The 17223-nt window shown below is 45.5% G+C and overlaps 1 protein-coding gene across 2 annotated transcripts in view; it reads right to left on the bottom strand.

Moving 5' to 3' along the window:
* Nucleotides 1-1051: 1051 nt before the first annotated feature.
* EPHX2 (epoxide hydrolase 2) overlaps nt 1052-17223 on the bottom strand; it is a 28295-nt gene continuing 12123 nt past the window's right edge. The window contains exons 9-20 of one of the 2 annotated variants that reach the window (XM_058834081.1): nt 14020-14054; nt 13911-13937; nt 12475-12560; nt 11117-11228; nt 10948-11022; nt 9763-9808; nt 8458-8560; nt 8172-8241; nt 6118-6198; nt 5237-5295; nt 4572-4672; nt 1052-1063 (exon numbers count right to left, since the gene is read on the bottom strand). In XM_058834081.1, coding sequence (XP_058690064.1) covers nt 4588-4672; nt 5237-5295; nt 6118-6198; nt 8172-8241; nt 8458-8560; nt 9763-9808; nt 10948-11022; nt 11117-11228; nt 12475-12560; nt 13911-13937; nt 14020-14054 — 779 coding nt within the window. In that variant the 3' untranslated portion in view covers nt 1052-1063; nt 4572-4587. Of the gene's footprint in view, nt 1064-4504; nt 4673-5236; nt 5296-6117; nt 6199-8171; nt 8242-8457; nt 8561-9762; nt 9809-10947; nt 11023-11116; nt 11229-12474; nt 12561-13910; nt 13938-14019; nt 14055-17223 lie in introns of those variants that run through there. The other variant, XM_058834080.1, reaches the window with a different exon arrangement.

Raw genomic sequence — 17223 nt, 5'->3', positions numbered from 1 at the left:
GAGGGAAAAAATGGGAAAAATGGGGGGAAAATTCCCAGGATTTTGGGGATTTGGGGCTGGAATTCCTGGGAAAAAGGGAAAAATGGGGGAAATTCCAGGGATTTTTGGGATTTGGGGAGAGAATTCCTGGAAAAAAGGGGAAAAGAGGGAAAAATTCCAGAAATTTTGGGGGTTCAAGCAGAGAATTCCTGGGAAAACCTGGAAAATGGGGGAAATTCCAGGGATTTTGGGGATTTGGGCAGGGAATTCCTGGGAAAAATGGGGGAAAATCCCAAGGATTTTGGGATTTGGGCAGAGAATTCCTGGGAAAAAGGGGAAAAATGGGGGAAAATCCAGGAATTTGGGGGTTCAAGCAGAGAATTCCTGGGAAAACCTGGAAAATCCCTGGGAAAAAGGGAGAAAGAGGGAAAATATTCCCGAAATTTTGGAGATTTGGGCAGAGAATTCCTGGGAAAGAAGGAAAAAACTCCAGAGATTTTGGGATTTGGGGTGAGAATTCCTGGAAAGAAGGGAAAAGATTCCCGGGATTTTGGGATTTGGGGGAATTCTTGGGAAAAGAGGGAAAAAATGGGAAAAATGGGGGGAAAATTCCCGGGATTTTGGGGATTTGGGGAGAGAATTCCTGGAAAAAAGGGAAAAATGGGAAAAAGTTCCCAAAATTTTGGGCTTTGGGGAGAGAATTCCTGGGAAAAAGGGGAAAGAGGGAAAAATTCCCGGGATTTTGGGGGTTCGAGCAGAGAATTCCTGGGAAAAGAGGGAAAAATGGGGAAAAATGGGGAAAAAGTTCCCGAAATTTTGGGATTTGGGGCGGGAATTCCTGGAAAAAAGGGGGAAAATGGGGAAAAAAATTCCAGGTGTTCTGGGGATTTTGGGAAGGAATTCCTGGGAAAAATGGGGAAAATTCCAAAGATTTTGGAATTTGGGGAGCACCAGGGGGGTCCAAGGCAGAGAATTCCTGGGAAAAAGGGGAAAAGAGGGAAAAGTTCCCAAAAATTTTGGGATTTGGGGCGAGAATTCCTGGGAAAAGAGGGGAAAAATGGGAAAAATAGGGGGAAAATTCCAGGGATTTTGGGATTTGGGCAGGGAATTCTTGGAAAAAAGGAAAAATATTCCCGGGATTTTGGGATTTGGGGGAATTTCCGGCTCCTGGGTTGGGAAGGGAACCCCCAAATCCCGGGAATTTTTTCCCTTTGGAAAAGCTCCCGGCTGGAGCTGGGAAGGAGCTCCGAGAATTCCAAAGGTTTTTGTTTTTCCCGAGTTTTTTTGACCTCCGGCCCCGGCAAATCCCGGGATGGGCTCGGGCCAAAGGTCGGGATTGATCCCAAAAATTCCTTGGGATTATCCAGAGGCCACCGGAGGGGGGAGGGGCGGCGCCGAATTCCCGGGAATTTGGGATTTCTGAGAGGATTCCGGAATTCCCAAAGGAATTCCCAAACTCCCGGAGCTTTCCCAGCTCAGGAATTCCCAAATTCCTGGAGGAATTCCCAGATTCCCAGAGCATTCCCAGGTGAGCAATTCCCAGATTTCCAGAGGAATTCCCAAATTCCTGGAGCGATCCCAGCTGAGCAATTCCCAAATTTCCAGCAATTCCCAAATTCCCAGAGCGTTCCCAGCTCAGGAATTCCCAAATTCCCAAAGAATTCCCAGTAAATCCCCAGGAATTCCCAATAATTCCCAATAATTCCCAAACAATTCCCAAGCAATTCCCAAAGAATTCCCCCCAAATTCCCAAAGATTTCCTGAAGAATTCCCAAAGAATTCCCCAAGAATTCCCAAAAAATTCCCAAAGAATTCCCAGAAATTTCCAGGGAATTCCCAAAGAGTTCCCACAGAATTCCCAAACAATTCCCAAGTAAATCCCCCCCAAAATTCCCAGAATATTCCCAAAAAATTCCCCAAACAATTCCCAAAGAATTCCCTAAGAATTCCCAAAATATTCCCCAAAAATTCCCAAAGATTTCCTGAAGAATTCCCAAAGAATTCCCACAGAATTCCCAAAGATTTTCTTGATAATTCCCCAAATTTATTCCATAAAATTTGGGAATAAAACCCCAAAAAAACCCCAGGAATTTGGGAATGGCCCCGGAAATTTGGGAATTCTGGAGGAATTCCCTGGAAATTCCTGGGAATTATTTGGGAATTTTGTGAGAACTCTTTGGGAATTCTGTGGGAATTCTTGGGAATTCTTGGGGAAATATTTGGGAATTTTGGGGAATTTTTTGGGAATTGTTGGGAAATTCTTTGGGAATTCTGTGGGAATTATTGGGGAATGTTTGGGGAATATTTTGGGAATCATTTGGGAATTCTGTGAGAACTCTTTGGGAGTTCTGTGGGAATTATTTGGGAATTTTTTGGGAATTATTTGGGTATTTTTTGGGAATTTTTTAGGGAATTTTTTGGGGTTTTTTGGGAATTCTTTGGGAATTCTTGGGGAAATACTTGGGAATTTTTTGGGAATTTTTTGGGATTTTTTTGGGGATTTTTTGGGAATTCTTTGGGAATTCTGTGGGAATTCTTGGGAATTCTTGGGGAAATATTTGGGAATTTTTTGGGAGTTTTTTGGGAATTTTTTGGGGGATTTTTTGGGAATTCTTTGGGAATTCTGTGGGAATTATTGGGAATTATTTGGAAAATATTTGGGAATGTTTGGGGAATATTTTGGGAATTCTTTGGGAATTCTGTGAGAACTCTTTGGGAATTCTGTGGGAATTATTTGGAAATTTTTTGGGAATTATTTGGGAATTTTTTGGGAATTATTTGGGAAGTTTTTGGGATTTTTTGGGAATTCTTTGGGAATTCTGTGGGAATTATTGGGAATTATTTGGGAATGTTTGGGGAATATTTTGGGAATTCTTTGGTGAATTCCTTGGAAATTCCTGAGAATTATTTGGGAATTTCCAAGGAATTATTGGGGAATTTTTTAGGAATTCTTCAGGAAATCTTTGGGAATTTTGGGGGAATATTTTGGGGAATATTTCAGGAATTCTTTGGGAATTCTTTGGGTAATTCTTGGGAATTCTTCAGGAAATCTTTGGGGATTTTTGGGGAATATTTCAGGAATCCTTTGGGAATTCTTTGGGATTTACTGACAATTATTTGGGAATTCTGTGGGAATTCCCTGGAAATTCCTTGGAATTCTTTGGGAATTCTTGGGGGATTCTTTGGGAATTCTTTGGGAAATCTTTGGGAATTTTGGGGGAATATTTTGGGAATTCTTGGGGGAATATTTTGGGAATTATTGGGAATTTTTTGGGAATTCTTCAGGAAATCTTTGGAAATTTTGGGGGAATATTTTGGGAATTCTTTGGGAAATTCCTTACTGGGAATTCTTCGGGAATTCTTTGGGATTTATCGAGAGTTCGTTGGGGGATTCTTTGGGAATTCTGTGGGAATTCTTCAGGAAATCTTTGGGAATTTTTAGGGAATGTTTTGGGAATTCTTTGGGAATTGTTTGGGAATTCTTGGGGGATTCTTTGGGGAATTCTTTGGGATTTACTGACAATTATTTGGGAATTCTTTGGGGAATTCCCTGGAAATCCCTGGGAATTCTTGGGGAACTCTTGGGAGATTCTTTGGGAATTCTTTGGGAATTTTTTGGGAATTATTTTTGGGATTTACTGGGAATTTTTTGGGAATTCTTGGGGAATTTCTTGGGAATTATTTTTGGGATTTACTGGGATTTTTTTTGGGAATTTTTCTTTGGGAATTTTTTGGGAATTCTGGGAATTCTGTGGGCCCGGGGTGGGGGAGGGGCGCCTTCCCAAGGATTTCAGGGATCTGGGAATTGCCGGGAAAGGAAAATTTGTCACCAGTTCATGAATATTAATGAGCTGTTTATTAATATTAACGAGAGGTTAATGAATATTAATTAGTAACCAGCAAATAAATTGATTTTTAATTATTAATTATTGATTATTCCATGAAAATTTCTGGGATTCTCCCGGGAAAAGCCGGGAATGGGCTCAGGGAGCCGAGCCAAGCCCAAATCCAGCAGAAAATTCCCAGAAAATCCTTTCCCAAAAAAAATCCTGGAATTTTTCCGAGGTTTCCAGGTGGAAAATGGAAATTCCAAGGGGAAAAAATTCCAAAGGGAAAAAAAAATTCCAAAGGGAAAAAAAATTCCAAAGGAAATTCCAAAGGGGGAAATTCCAAGGGGAAAAAAATTCTAAAGGGGGAAAATTCCAAAGGAAATTCCAAAGATGAAAAATTCCTAAAAGGGGGAAAATTCCAAAGGGAAAAAAATTCCAAAGGGAAAAAAATTCCAAAGGGAAAAAATTCCAAAGGAAATTCCAAAGGGAAAAATTTTAAAGGGAAAATTTCCTAAAACAGGGAAAATTCCAAAGGGAAAAAATTCCAAAGGGAAAAAAATTCCAAAGGGAAAAATTCCAAAGGGAAAAAAATTCCAAAGGAAATTCCTAAAAGGGAAAAATTCCAAGGGGAAAATTCCAAGGGGAAAAAAATTCTAAAGGGGAAAAAATTCCAAAGGAAATTCCAAAGGGGGAAAATTCCAAAGGGAAAAAAATTCCAAAGGGAAAAATTCCAAAGGGGGAAAATTCCAAAGGAAATTCCAAAGGGGAAAATTCCCGCTCAAAGCTTGGAATTCCCGGGAAAAGGAGGATCCGGGGGGAGCTGCTCCAGCCATTCCAGAAGGATCCGGTTCACCTCGGCCGGCCTGCGGAGAGAATTCCGGGAATTCCTGGGAATGGGGGACCAGAATTCTGGGAATTCTCAGAAATGGGGAATCCAGAATTCCTGGGAATGTGAGAACTGGAATTCCTGGGAATGGGGATCCAGAATTCTGGGAATTCTTGGGAATGGGGAGCTGGAATTCCCAGAATTCCTGGGAATGTGGAATCCAGAAATCCTGGGAATGTGAGAACTGGAATTCTCGGGAATGGGGAGCCAGAATTCCTGGAATTCCTGGGAATGGGGAGCCAGAATTCTGGGAATTCTCAGGAATGGGGAGCTGGAATTCCCAGGAATTCCTGGGAATGGGGGAGATCCCGGTTTTTAGGAGGGAATGTGGGATCCAGAATTCCTGGGAATGGGGAGCTGGAATTCTGGGAATTCCTGGGAATGGGGAGCCAGAATTCCTGGAATTCCTGGGAATGGGGAGCTGGAATTCCCAGAATTCCTGGGAATGTGGAATCCAGAATTCCAGGGAATGTGGGAACTGGAATTCTCAGGAATGGGGAGCCGGAATTCCCAGGAATTCCTGGGAATGGGGAATTCCCACCTTTCCAGCTGGGTCCAGTGGCCGCAGTCCTGGATGTGCCTCCACTGCAGCCGCGGCACCTGGAATCCACCCGGAATCCCGGGAATCCATCGGGAATCCATCAGGAATCCCGGGAATCCATCGGGAATCCATCGGGAATCCATCGGGAATCCATCGGGAATCCATCAGGAATCCATTGGGAATCCCGGGAATCCATCGGGAATCCATCGGGAATCAAGCGCTACCCAGAATTCCTGGACTTTTCCCAGATTTATTTCCCACATTTTCCTCCAAACTCCCAAATTTTCCCTCTATTTTCCCACAATTCCCAGATTTTTCCCAGAATTCCCAGATTTTTTCCCTGAACTCCCAAATTTTCCCCTGATTTTTCCCAGATTTTTTTCCCAGATTTTTCCCAGATTTTTCCCAGAATTCCCAGATTTTTCCCAGATCTTCCCTGAGTTCCCAAATTTTTTTTTTCCCAGATTTCTCCCAGATTTTTTCTCCCAGATTTTTTTCCTAGATTTTCCCCAGATTTTTCCCAGAATTCCCAGATTTCTCCCAGATTTTTTCCCAGATTTTTTCCCAGATAATTTTCCCAGATTTTCTTCCCAGATTTGCCCCAGACTTTCCCAGAATTCCCAGATTTGTTCCCCAATTTTTCCAGAATTCCCAGATTTTTCCCAGAACTCCACAACTTCTCCCATAATTCCTGGATTTTCCCCAGATTTCCCCAGAATTCCCAGATTTCCCCCACAACTCCCAGATTTCTTTCCCCAGACATTTCCCCCCAGAATTCCCCTTTTCCCCCCCCAAATTCCCATTTCCCCGCAGAATTCCCATTTTCCCTGCAGAATTCCCATTTTTCCCCCTGGAATTCTGGGAATTCCCGGCTCTCTCACCCATCTCTCCATGCCGTGGCTCAGGGCGGGCGCCAGCACCGGATCCTTCCCGGCCGTCACCAACAGCGCCGGGAGAGACGGCTGGGAAAAACGGGAAAAAACAACGGGAATAACGGGAACAGCGGGAATAACAGCGGGAATAACAACAGTGGGAACAGCAGGAATGACAGGAACGGGAACAGCGGGAATAATGGGAATGAGAACAGAGGGAACAGCAGGAATGACAATACCGGGAAGAGCGGGAATAACACCGGGAACAGAGGGAATGACAACACCAGGAACAATGGGAACAGCAGGAATAACAACACCGGGAATAACAGGGAGAACAGCGGGAACAGCGGGAATAACAACAGCGGGAATAACACCGGGAAAAGCAGTGGGAATGAGAACGGGAATAACACCGGGAATAACGACACTGGGAATAACAGGAACAGCGGGAATGACAGCACCGGGAACAGAGGGAATGACAGTGGGAATAATGGGAACAGCGGGAATAACAGGAACGGGAACAGCGGGAATAACACTGGGAACAGCGGGAATGACAACACCGGGAATAACAGTGGGAATAACAGGAACAGGAATAACAGGAACAGCGGGAATAACGGGAACGGGAATAACGGGGAGAACAGTGGGAATGAGAACAACGGGAATAACGACAGTGGGAATGACGGGAATAATGGGGAGAACAGCGGGAATAACAACAAACAGCGGGAATAGCGGGTATAAGAAGAGCAGGAATAATGGGAACAACAGCAGGAATAACGGGAATAACAGCGGGAATAATGGGAATGAGAACAGCGGGAATGACAACGGGAACAGAGGGAATGAGAACACCAGGAATAACAGCAGGAATGACAGGAACAGTGGGACTAACACCGGGAATGACAACGGGAATAATGGGAATAACAGCGGGAATAATGCGAAAAACAGAGGGAATAACAGTGGGAACAACGGGAATAACAGCAGGAATAACACTGGGAATAACAGTGGGAATAACACTGGGAATAACGGGAACGACACCGGGAATTATAGTGGGAGTAACACCGGGAACAACGGGAATAACGGGAACAAAGGGAATAATGGGAATAATGGGAATAATGGGAATAATGGAGATAATGGGAATAATGGGGATAACGGGAATAATGGAGATAATGGGAATAATGGAGATAATGGGAATAATGGGAATAATGGGAGTGGTGGGAGTGGTGGGAAGGATGGGAAGGATGGGAATGGGAACAGGGATGGGAATGGGAATGGGAAAATGGGGATGGGAACAGGGATGGGAATGGGGATGGGAATGGGAATGGGGGATCCCCGGTAGATCCCGAGGGGGAAAATGGGATTTGGGGGATCCCAAGGGAATCCAGCCAGGAATTGGGGGGATCCAGCAGGAAAGGAGGGAAAATGGGGGATCCCCAGGGGATCCAGACGGGATCCAGAGGAGGGGAAATGGGATCGGGATCAGGATCAGGACTGGAATCAGGATTAAAATCGGGATCAGGATCAGGATCAGGATTGGGATCAGGATCGGGATCAGGATCAGGTTTAGGATTGAGATTGGGATCAGGATCAGGATCTGGATGGGGACTGGAATCAGGACTGGGATTGGGATCAGGATCAGGATCGGGCTCAGGATCAGGATCAGGATCAGGATTGGGATCGGGATTGGAACTGGGATTAAGATCAGGATGAGAATCAGGATCAGGATTGGGATGGAGCTAAGGATCAGGATCAGGATGGGGATCAGGACTGGAATCAGGATCAGGATGGGGATCAGGGTCAGGACTGGGACAAGGATTGGGATCAGGATTGGGATCAGGATCAGGATTGGGCTCGGGACTGGGACCGGGATCAGGATTGGAATCAGGCTCAGGATCGGGCTCAGGCTCAGGATCAGGATCGGGCTCAGGATCAGGATCAGGATCAGGATCGGGCTCAGGCTCAGGATCAGGATCAGGATCAGGATCAGTGTCAGGCTCAGGATCAGGATCAGGATCGGGATCGGGCTCAGGATCAGGATCAGGATCGGGATCGTGCTCGGGATCCGTTCCCACCTTGCGGTGTCGGGCGCGCAGGGCCCATTCCCAGTTGGCTCTGATGTTCCGGTACCAGTTCAGGGCACCCCTAGGAAAAACGGGAATGTGCCCGGAATTCCAGGGAATCCTGGGAATTCCAGGAAACCCCGGGAATCCCAGAGAACCCCAGGAATCCCAGGGAACCCCGGGAATCCCAGGGAACCCCGGGAATCCCAGGGAATCCCGGAAATCCCCGGGAACCCCGGGAATTCCAGGGAATCCCAGGAGCTCTGGGGGGATCGGGGGATGGATCCCGGGATCCCACCTGAATCCGGATTTCCGGAATTGTTGGATGTAATATTCCAGCTCCGGAGGGGGCAGCAGGCGGCTGCCGGGGGGGTTTTCCGGGAATCCCACCAGGAGCCCCCCTGGGAGGAGAGGGATCCACCCGGAACGGCCCCCAGGACCCCCCTCGGGATCACCCCCAAATCCCTCGGGATCACCCAAATCCCTCAGAATTCCCCAAATCCCTCAGGATCCCCCCCAAATCCCTCAGGATCCCCCCCAAATCCTGTGGGATTCCCAAAATCCCTTGGAATTCCCCCAAATCCCTTGGGATTCCCCTTCAGAATTCCCTTCAGAAATCCCTTGGGATCTCCCCCAAATCCTTTGGGATCCCCAAAATCCCTCGGGATTCCCCCAAATCACTCGGGATTCCCCAAAATCCCTCAGGATCTCTTCGAAATCCCTCAGCATTCCCAAAATACCTTGGAATTCCCAAAATCCCTTGGGGTCCCCAAATCCCTCGGGATTCCCTCAAATCCTTCCGGATCCCCCAAATCCCTCAGAATTCCCCAAATCCCTCGGGATTCCCCCAAATCACTTGGGATTCCCCAATCCCTGGGGATTCCCCTTCAGAATTCCCTTCAGAAATCCCTCGGGATCCTCCCCAAATCCCTCGGGATCCCCAAAATCCCTCAGGGTTCCCCAATCCTACAGGATCCCCCCATTCTCCCTTCCTCTCGCCTTTCCCCAGATCCCAGCGGATCCCCCCAGTCCCAGGGGATCCCCCATTCCCAAACCCCGCTGGATCCCCCAAATCCCAAAAGATCCCCTCAATCCCCTCAATCCCCCCAAATCCCACTGGATCCCCCCATTCCCAAATCCCCCCAAATCCCAGGGGATCCCCCATTCCCAAATCCCACCAGATCCCCCAAATTCCCCAGGATCCTCCCGATTCCCAAATCCCCCATTCCCAAATTCCCCCCGAGATCCCCCCTGATCCCAGGGGATCCCCCCCATTCCCAAATCCCCCCAAACCCCTTGGGATCCCCCTCCCCATTCCCGGATCCCTCCCGGATCCCACCGGATCTCCCATTCTCAGGATCCCCCCAAATCCCCCAGGATCCTCCAAATTCCCAAACCCCCCATTCCCAAATCCCCCCCAAATCCCAGAGGATCCCCCATTCCCAAATCCCCCTCGATACCAAGGGATTCCCCCCATTCCCGGATCCCCCCCAAATCCCAGGGGATCCCCCATTCCCGGGATCCCCCTCAATACCAAGGGATTCCCCCCATTCCCGGATCCCCCCCAAATCCCAGGGGATCCCCCATTCCCGGGATTCCCGACCTTTCTCGCGGACCCTGCTCATGTCGAGGCCTCCGGGCAGGCGATCCTGGGGGAGCAGCAGGAAATGAACCTCGGGATCCACCCGGAATTCCCGGGAATTCCGGGAGGATCCCGAGAGATTCCGGAGCCCAACTCCAGGAATTCCCAGGGGAAAAAAAAAAAAAAAAGGGGGAATCTGGGATGCTCCAAAACTCAGGGATTCCTCCGGAATTTTTGGATCCCGATCCCGATCCTGATTCCAATCCTGAATCCCAATGCCAATCCCGATCCCGATCCTGATCCCAATCCCAATCCCAATCCCGATCCTGATTCCAATCCTGAATCCCGATCCCAATCCTGATCCCGATCCCAATCCTGATCCCGATCCCAATCCGGATTCCAATCCCGAATCCCGATCCTGATCCCAATCTCGATCCCAAATCCCGATCCCAATCCCGATTCCAATCCCGATCCCAATCCCGATTCCAATCCCAATCCCGATCCTGATCCCAATCCCAATCCCGATCCTGAATCCCAAATCCCAATCCCGATCCCGAATCCCGATCCTGAATCCCGATCCCAATCCCAATCCCAATCCCAATCCTGATTCCGACCCCAATCCCGATCCCGACCCCAATCCCAATCCCAATCCTGAATCCCGATCCTGAATCCAGATCCTGATCCCAATCCCGATCCTGAATCCCAATCCCAATCCCAATCCCGATTCCGATCCTGATCCTGAGTCCCAATCCCGATTCCAATCCCAAATCCCGATCCTGATCCCAATCTCGATCCCAATCCCAATCCCGATCCTGAATCCCAATCCCAATCCCAATCCCAAATCCCGATCCCAATCCCGATTCCAATCCCAATCCCGATCCTGATCCCAATCCCAATCCCGATCCTGAATCCCGATCCCGATCCCGATCCCGAATCCCGATCCTGATCCCAATCCCAATCCCAATCCCGATTCCGATCCCAATCCCGATCCTGAATCCCGAATCCCGATCCCGATCCCAATCCCAATCCCAATCCCGATTCCGATCCTGATCCTGAGTCCCAATCCCGATTCCAATCCCAAATCCCGATCCTGATCCCAATCTCGATCCCAATCCCAATCCCGATCCTGAATCCCAAATCCCAATCCCGATCCCGAATCCCGATTCCAATCCCGATCCCGATCCCGATCCCGAATCCCAGCGTCACCTCCCGGCTCGAGGAGCGGATCAGGATCTTCAGGGTCCTTCCCACGTCCTTTTCCAGCTCCGCTTCCGCCACTCCCTACGGAAAAATCCCAGAAAAAAAAACCGGGATCAGCCCAACCCAGGCACTGGATCCCAAAAAAAACCCCGGGATCGAATCCAGGAATTCTCACCGGCTCCTGGAAGTAGAACTGGTAATCGAAGGCAGGATGAGATTCCAACTTTTCCATGATATCCACGCTGGGATCGGCCGGGCGGTACGGAGTGTTCAGCGAGGCCACGGCTCTGGGAATTCCAGGATTTTCTGGGATTTTCTGGGATTTTCTGGGATTTTCTGGAATTTTCTGGGATTTTCTGGGATTTTTCCCAGATTTTCTGGGATTTTCTGGGATTTTTCTGGGATTTTTTCCGGGATTTTTTCCAGGATTTTTTATGGGATTTTTTAATGAGATTTTCTGGGATTTTCTGGGATTTTCCAGAATTTTCTGGGGTTTTCTGGGATTTTTCTGGGATTTTCTGGGATTTTCAATGGGATTTTCTGGGATTTTTCCCAGATTTTCTGGGATTTTTCTGGGATTTTTTCTGGGATTATTCCAGGATTTTTTATGGGATTTTTTAGGGGATTTTATGGGATTTTCTGGGATTTTCTAGAATTTTCTGGGGTTTTCTGGGATTTTTCTGGGATTTTCTGGGATTTTCTGGGATTTTTCTGGGATTTTTTCTGGGATTTTTTCCAGGATTTTTTTCGGGATTTTTTATGGGATTTTTTATGGGATTTTCTGGGATTTTCCAGAATTTACTGGGGTTTTCTGGGAGTTTTCTGGGATTTTCTGGGTTTTTCCAGGATTTTTTTCGGGATTTTTTATGGGATTTTTTATGGGATTTTCTGGGATTTTCCAGAATTTATTGGGGTTTTCTGGGATTTTTCTGGGATTTTCTGGGATTTTCTGGGATTTTTCTGGGATTTTCTGGGATTTTTCTGGGATTTTTCTGGGATTTTTTCCAGGATTTTTTTCGGGATTTTTTATGGGATTTTTTATGGGATTTTCTGGGATTTTCCAGAATTTACTGGGGTTTTCTGGGATTTTTCTGGGATTTTCTGGGATTTTTCTGGGATTTTTCCCAGATTTTCTGGGGTTTTCTGGGATTTTTTCTGGGATTTTTCTGGGATTTTTCTGGGATTTTCCAGAATTTTCTGGGACTTTCTGGGACTTTCTGGGATTTTTCTGGGATTTTCTGGAATTTCCCAGAATTTTAAGGTTTTTTCTTGGAATTTCCTGGGATTTTCTGGGATTTTTCTGGGATTTTTCTGGGATTTTCCAGAATTTTCTGTGACTTTCTGGGATTGTCTGGGATTTTTCAGGATTTTCCAGGATTTCCCAGGATTTTCTGGGATTTTCTGGGATTTTTCTGGGATTTCCCAGGATTTCCAGGATTTCCAGGATTTCCCAGGATTTCCAGGATTTCCCAGGATTTCCCAGGATATTTTCCGTGATTTTCCGGAATTTTCCAGGATTTATTCCGGACTCACCGGAGCCTCTCTGGGTAGAACAGAGCCATGTTCCAGGCCACGGCGCCGCCCCAGTCGTGCCCAACCAGGATCACCCGCGGAATTCCCTACGGAAAACGGGAAATTCCCAAAATTTATTCCCTCCTTCTTTTCCCTCCTTCTTTTCCCTCTTTTTCCCCATTTTTTTTTTGCATTCCCATTTTTTTCCCGGATTTTTTATCCTTTTTTTTCCCTTTAATTTCCCCATTTTTTGGGATTTTTTATTCCAGTTTTTTTCCCTTTAATTTTCCCATTTTTCCTCTCCTTTTCCCTTTTTTCCTGTTTCATATTCCCATTTTCCCCGGTTTTTTCCCTCCTTTTTCCCCTCCCAATTATCCCCATTTTTCTGGGATTTTTCCCCTTTTTTTCCTCCTTTTTTCCCCCTTTTCCCGTTTTTTTCTGGATTTTTTCCCCATTTTTCCCTTTAATTTTCCCCTTTTTCCCTCTCCTTTTTTTCCCTCTTTTTCCCCATTTTTTTTTTGCATTCCCATTTTTTTCCCGGATTTTTTATCTTTTTTTTTCCATTTATATTCCCCATTTTTTTTTTTTATTCTTTCTTTGTTTTTTTTCTTTAATTTTCCCGTTTTTCCCCTTCTTTTCCCCGTTTTTTTCTTTGTATTCCAAATCTTTTTCCTGGATTTTTTTTCTCTCTTTTTTCCCTTTAATTTTCCCATTTCCCCCTTCTTTTCCCCTTTTTTCTGTTTTAAATTCCCATTTTCCCCTGTTTTTTTTCCCTCCTTTTCCCCCGATTCTCCCTCTTTTTTTCTGGGATTTTCCCCATTTTTCCCTCCTTTTTTCCTTCCTTTTCCCCATTTTTTCAGGAATTTTTCTCTCCTTTTTTTCCCTTTAATTTTCCCTTTTTTTCCTCTCTTTTCCCCCTTTTTTCTGTTTTAAATTCCCATTTTTCCCTGTTTTTTTCCCCTCCTTTTCCCCCCAATTCTCCCTCTTTTTTCTGGAATTTTCCCCATTTTTGGGGATTTTTTTCTCCTTTTTTTCCCTTTAATTTTCCCTTTTCCCCCTCCTTTCCCCCCCCTGATTTTTTCCTCTTTTTTCTGGGATATTTCCCATCCCAGAAATCCTGGAATTCTTCCATCTCTGATTCCCAGAAATCCCCGGATCCTTCCAGCCGTGATTCCCAGATTTCCCACCCCAGAAATCCTGGAATTCTTCCATCTCTGATTCCCAGAAATCCTGGAATTCTCCCAGCCGCGATTCCCAGAAATCCTGGAATTCTCCCAGCCGTGATTCCCAAATTTCCCATCCCAGAAATCCCCGGATCCCCTGGAAAACCGATCGGGATCCCATCCCTAAAATCCCTCCCCCGGGAACATTGCCCATCCCAAGAATTCCCAAATTTCCCAGGAACGCCGAGAATTCCCAACTTTTCCCATCAATCCGGATCCCTCCGGGTTCCTCACCAGTTTATCCAGGAAAGTCACAAAATCCTGGGAAAAGGACGAGGGATCGGGATCAGATCCCGTCGGGATCGGCCCTTCCCAGCCTCCCTCATTCCCAGAAATTCCTCACCTTGCAGATCTGCTCCTGGGAATATTCCGGGATATCTGCCGGGAAAAACGCCGGATCCGTCATTCCCTTTCCCCTCGGATTCTCCCTCTTTTTTCAGGAATTTTTCCCAAATTTTCCCGAATTTTCCTGAATTTTTCCCTCATTTTTTTCCCGTTTTTCTGGGATTTTTTTTCCCTCCCTTTCCCAATTTTTCCTGTTTTTTTCCTTCTCATTTTCCCAATTTTTTCCAATTTTTCCCAATTTTTTCTGGTTTTTTCCTCCTTTTTCCCCCCTTTTCCCCCCCTCCTTTTTCCCCTCTGATTCTCCCTCTTTTTTCAGGAATTTTTCCCAAATTTTCCCGAATTTTCCCCTCATTTTTCCCCGGGTTTTTTCCCTCTCTTTTTCCCGATTTTTCCTGCATTTTCCTCTTTTTTCCCTCATTTTTCTTCCCTTTTTTTCCCAATTTCTCCCAATTTTTTCCTCCTTTTTCCCCCCTTTTCCCCCCTCCTTTTCCCCTCTGATTCTCCCTCTTTTTTCAGGAATTTTTCACGAATTTTTCCCTCATTTTTTCCCCATTTTTTCTGTTTTTTTTTCCTCCCTTTCCCAATTTTTCCTGTTTTTTTCCTTCTCCTTTTCCCCATTTTTCCCAATTTTTCTGTTTTTTTCCTCCTTTTCCCCCCTTTTTTCCCCCTCCCTTTCCCCTCGGATTCTCCCTCTTTTTTCAGGAATTTTTCCCAAATTTTCCCGAATTTTCCTGAATTTTTCCCTCATTTTTTTCCCCATTTTTTCTGGGATTTTTTCCCTCCTCTTTTCCCAAATTTCCCTTCCCTTTTCCCGCTTTTTCCCTTCCCTTTTCCTGATTTTTCCTCCTTTTCCTGATTTTTCCTTTCCTTTTTCCCAATTTTTCCTCCTTTTCCTGATTTTTCCTCCATTGTCCCAATTTTTCCCTTCCCTTTTCCCGATTTTTCCTCCTTTTCCCAATCTTTCCTTCCCTTTTCCCAATTTTCCCTTCTTTCCCAATTTTTCCTCCTTTTCCCGATTTTTCCCTTCCCTTTTCCCAATTTTCCCTTCTTTCCCAATCTTTCCTTCCCTTTTCCCAATTTTCCCTTCCCTTTTCCCAAAATTCTCCTCCTTTTCCAGATTTTTCCTCCTTTTCCCATTTTCCCTCCTTTTCCCAATTTTTTCCTCCTTTTCCCAATATTTCCCTTCCCTTTTCCCAATTTTTCCTCCTTTTCCCAATTTTTCCTCCTTTTCCCGATTTTTCCTGTCCCTTTTCCCAATTTTTCCTCCTTTTCCAAATCTTTCCCTTCCCTTTTCCCAATTTTTTCTCCTTTTCCCGATTTTCCTCCTTCTCCTGATTTTTCCTCCTTTTCCTGATTTTCCTTTTCCCCCATTTCCCTCCTTTTCCCAATCTTTCCCTTCCCTTTTCCCGATTTTTCCTTTCCCTTTTCCCAAATTTCCCCCCTTCCCGATTTTTCCTCCTTTTCCAGATTTTCCTTTCCCTTTTCCCAATTTTTCCTCCTTTTCCCAATTTTTCCTCCATTGTCCCAATTTTTCCTCCTTTTCCTGATTTTTCCTCCTTTTCCCAATTTTCCCTTCCCTTTTCCCAATTTTTTCCTGATTTTTCCCAATCTTTCCTTCCCTTTTCCCAACTTTCCCTTCCCTTTTCCCAAAATTCTCCTCCTTTTCCCGATTTTTCCTCCATTGTCCCCATTTTTTCCTTCCCTTTTCGCAATTTTCCCTCCTTTTCCCCATTTTCCCTCCTTTTCCCGATTTTTCCTGTCCCTTTTCCCAATTTTTCCTGTCCCTTTTCCCGATTTTTCCTCCTTTTCCCAATTTTCCCTTCCCTTTTCCCAATTTTTTCCTCCTTTTCCCAATTTTCCCTTCCCTTTTCCCAATTTTTTCCTCCTTTTCCCAATTTTTCCTCCTTTTCCTGATTTTTCCCTTCCCTTTTCCCAAATTTCCCTTCCCTTTTTCCGACCTTTCCCTTCCCTTTTCCCGATTTTTTCTCCTTTTCCCGATTTTTCCTCCATTGTCCCAATTTTTCCCCCTTTTCCCGATTTTTCCTTCCCTTTTCCCGATTTTTCCTCCTTTTCCCGATTTTTCCTCCTTTTCCCAATTTTCCCTTCCCTTTTCCCAATTTTTTCCTCCTTTTCCCAATTTTTCCTCCTTTTCCCAATTTTCCCTTCCCTTTTCCCAATTTTCCCCCTTTTCCCAATTTTTCCCTTCCCTTTTCCTGATTTTCCCTCCTTTTCCCAATTTTTCCTCCTTTTCCCAATTTTCCCTTCCCTTTTCCCAATTTTCCCCCTTTTCCCAATTTTTCCCTTCCCTTTTCCTGATTTTTCCTCCTTTTCCCAATTTTTCCTCCCTTTCCTGATTTTTCCCTTCCCTTTTCCCGATCTTTCCCTTCCCTTTTCCCAACTTTTCCTCCTTTTCCCGATTTTTCCTCCATTGTCCCCATTTTTCCCCCTTTTCCCGATTTTTCCTCCTTTTCCCAATTTTCCCTTCCCTTTTCCCGATTTTTTCCTCCTTTTCCCAATTTCTCCCTTCCCTTTTCCTGATTTTTCCTCCTTTTCCCGATTTTTCCTGTCCCTTTTCCCAATTTTTCCTCTCTCTTTTCCCAATTATTCCCTTCCCTTTTCCTTATTTTTCCTCCTTTTCCCAATTTTTCCTCCCTTTCCTGATTTTTCCTCCTTTTCCCAAATTTCCCTTCCCTTTTCCCGATTTTTCCCTTCCCTTGTCCTGATTTTCCTCCTTTTCCCGATTTTTCCTCCTTTTCCCAATTTTTCCTTTCCCTTTTCCCAAATTTCACTTCCCTTTTCCCGATTTTCCTCCTTTTCCCAAATTTCCCCCCTCCTTTTCCCAATCTTTCCCCTTTTCCTGATTTTTCTTCCTTTTCCCAATTTTTCCTCTCCGTTTTCCCAATTTTTCCTCCTTTTCCTGATTTTTCCTCCTTTTCCTGATTTTTCCCTTCCCTTTTCCCAATTTTCCTCCTTTTCCCAATCTTTCCTTCCCTTTTCCCGATTTTTCCCTTCCCTTTTCCCAATTTTTCCTCCTTTTCCCAATTTTTCCTCTCTCTTTTCCCAATTTTTCCTCCTTTTCCCGATTTTTCCTCCTTTTCCCAATTTTTCCTCCTTTTCCTGATTTTTCCTCCTTTTCCCAATTTTCCCTTCCCTTTTCCCAATTTTTTCCCGATTTTTCCCAATTTTTCCCTTCCCTTTTCCC

Source organism: Poecile atricapillus, chromosome 3, assembly GCF_030490865.1.
Source record: "Poecile atricapillus isolate bPoeAtr1 chromosome 3, bPoeAtr1.hap1, whole genome shotgun sequence".
In the NCBI taxonomy this organism is placed as follows: Eukaryota; Metazoa; Chordata; class Aves; order Passeriformes; family Paridae; genus Poecile; species Poecile atricapillus.
This window is presented reverse-complemented; position numbering and strand designations above follow the sequence as displayed.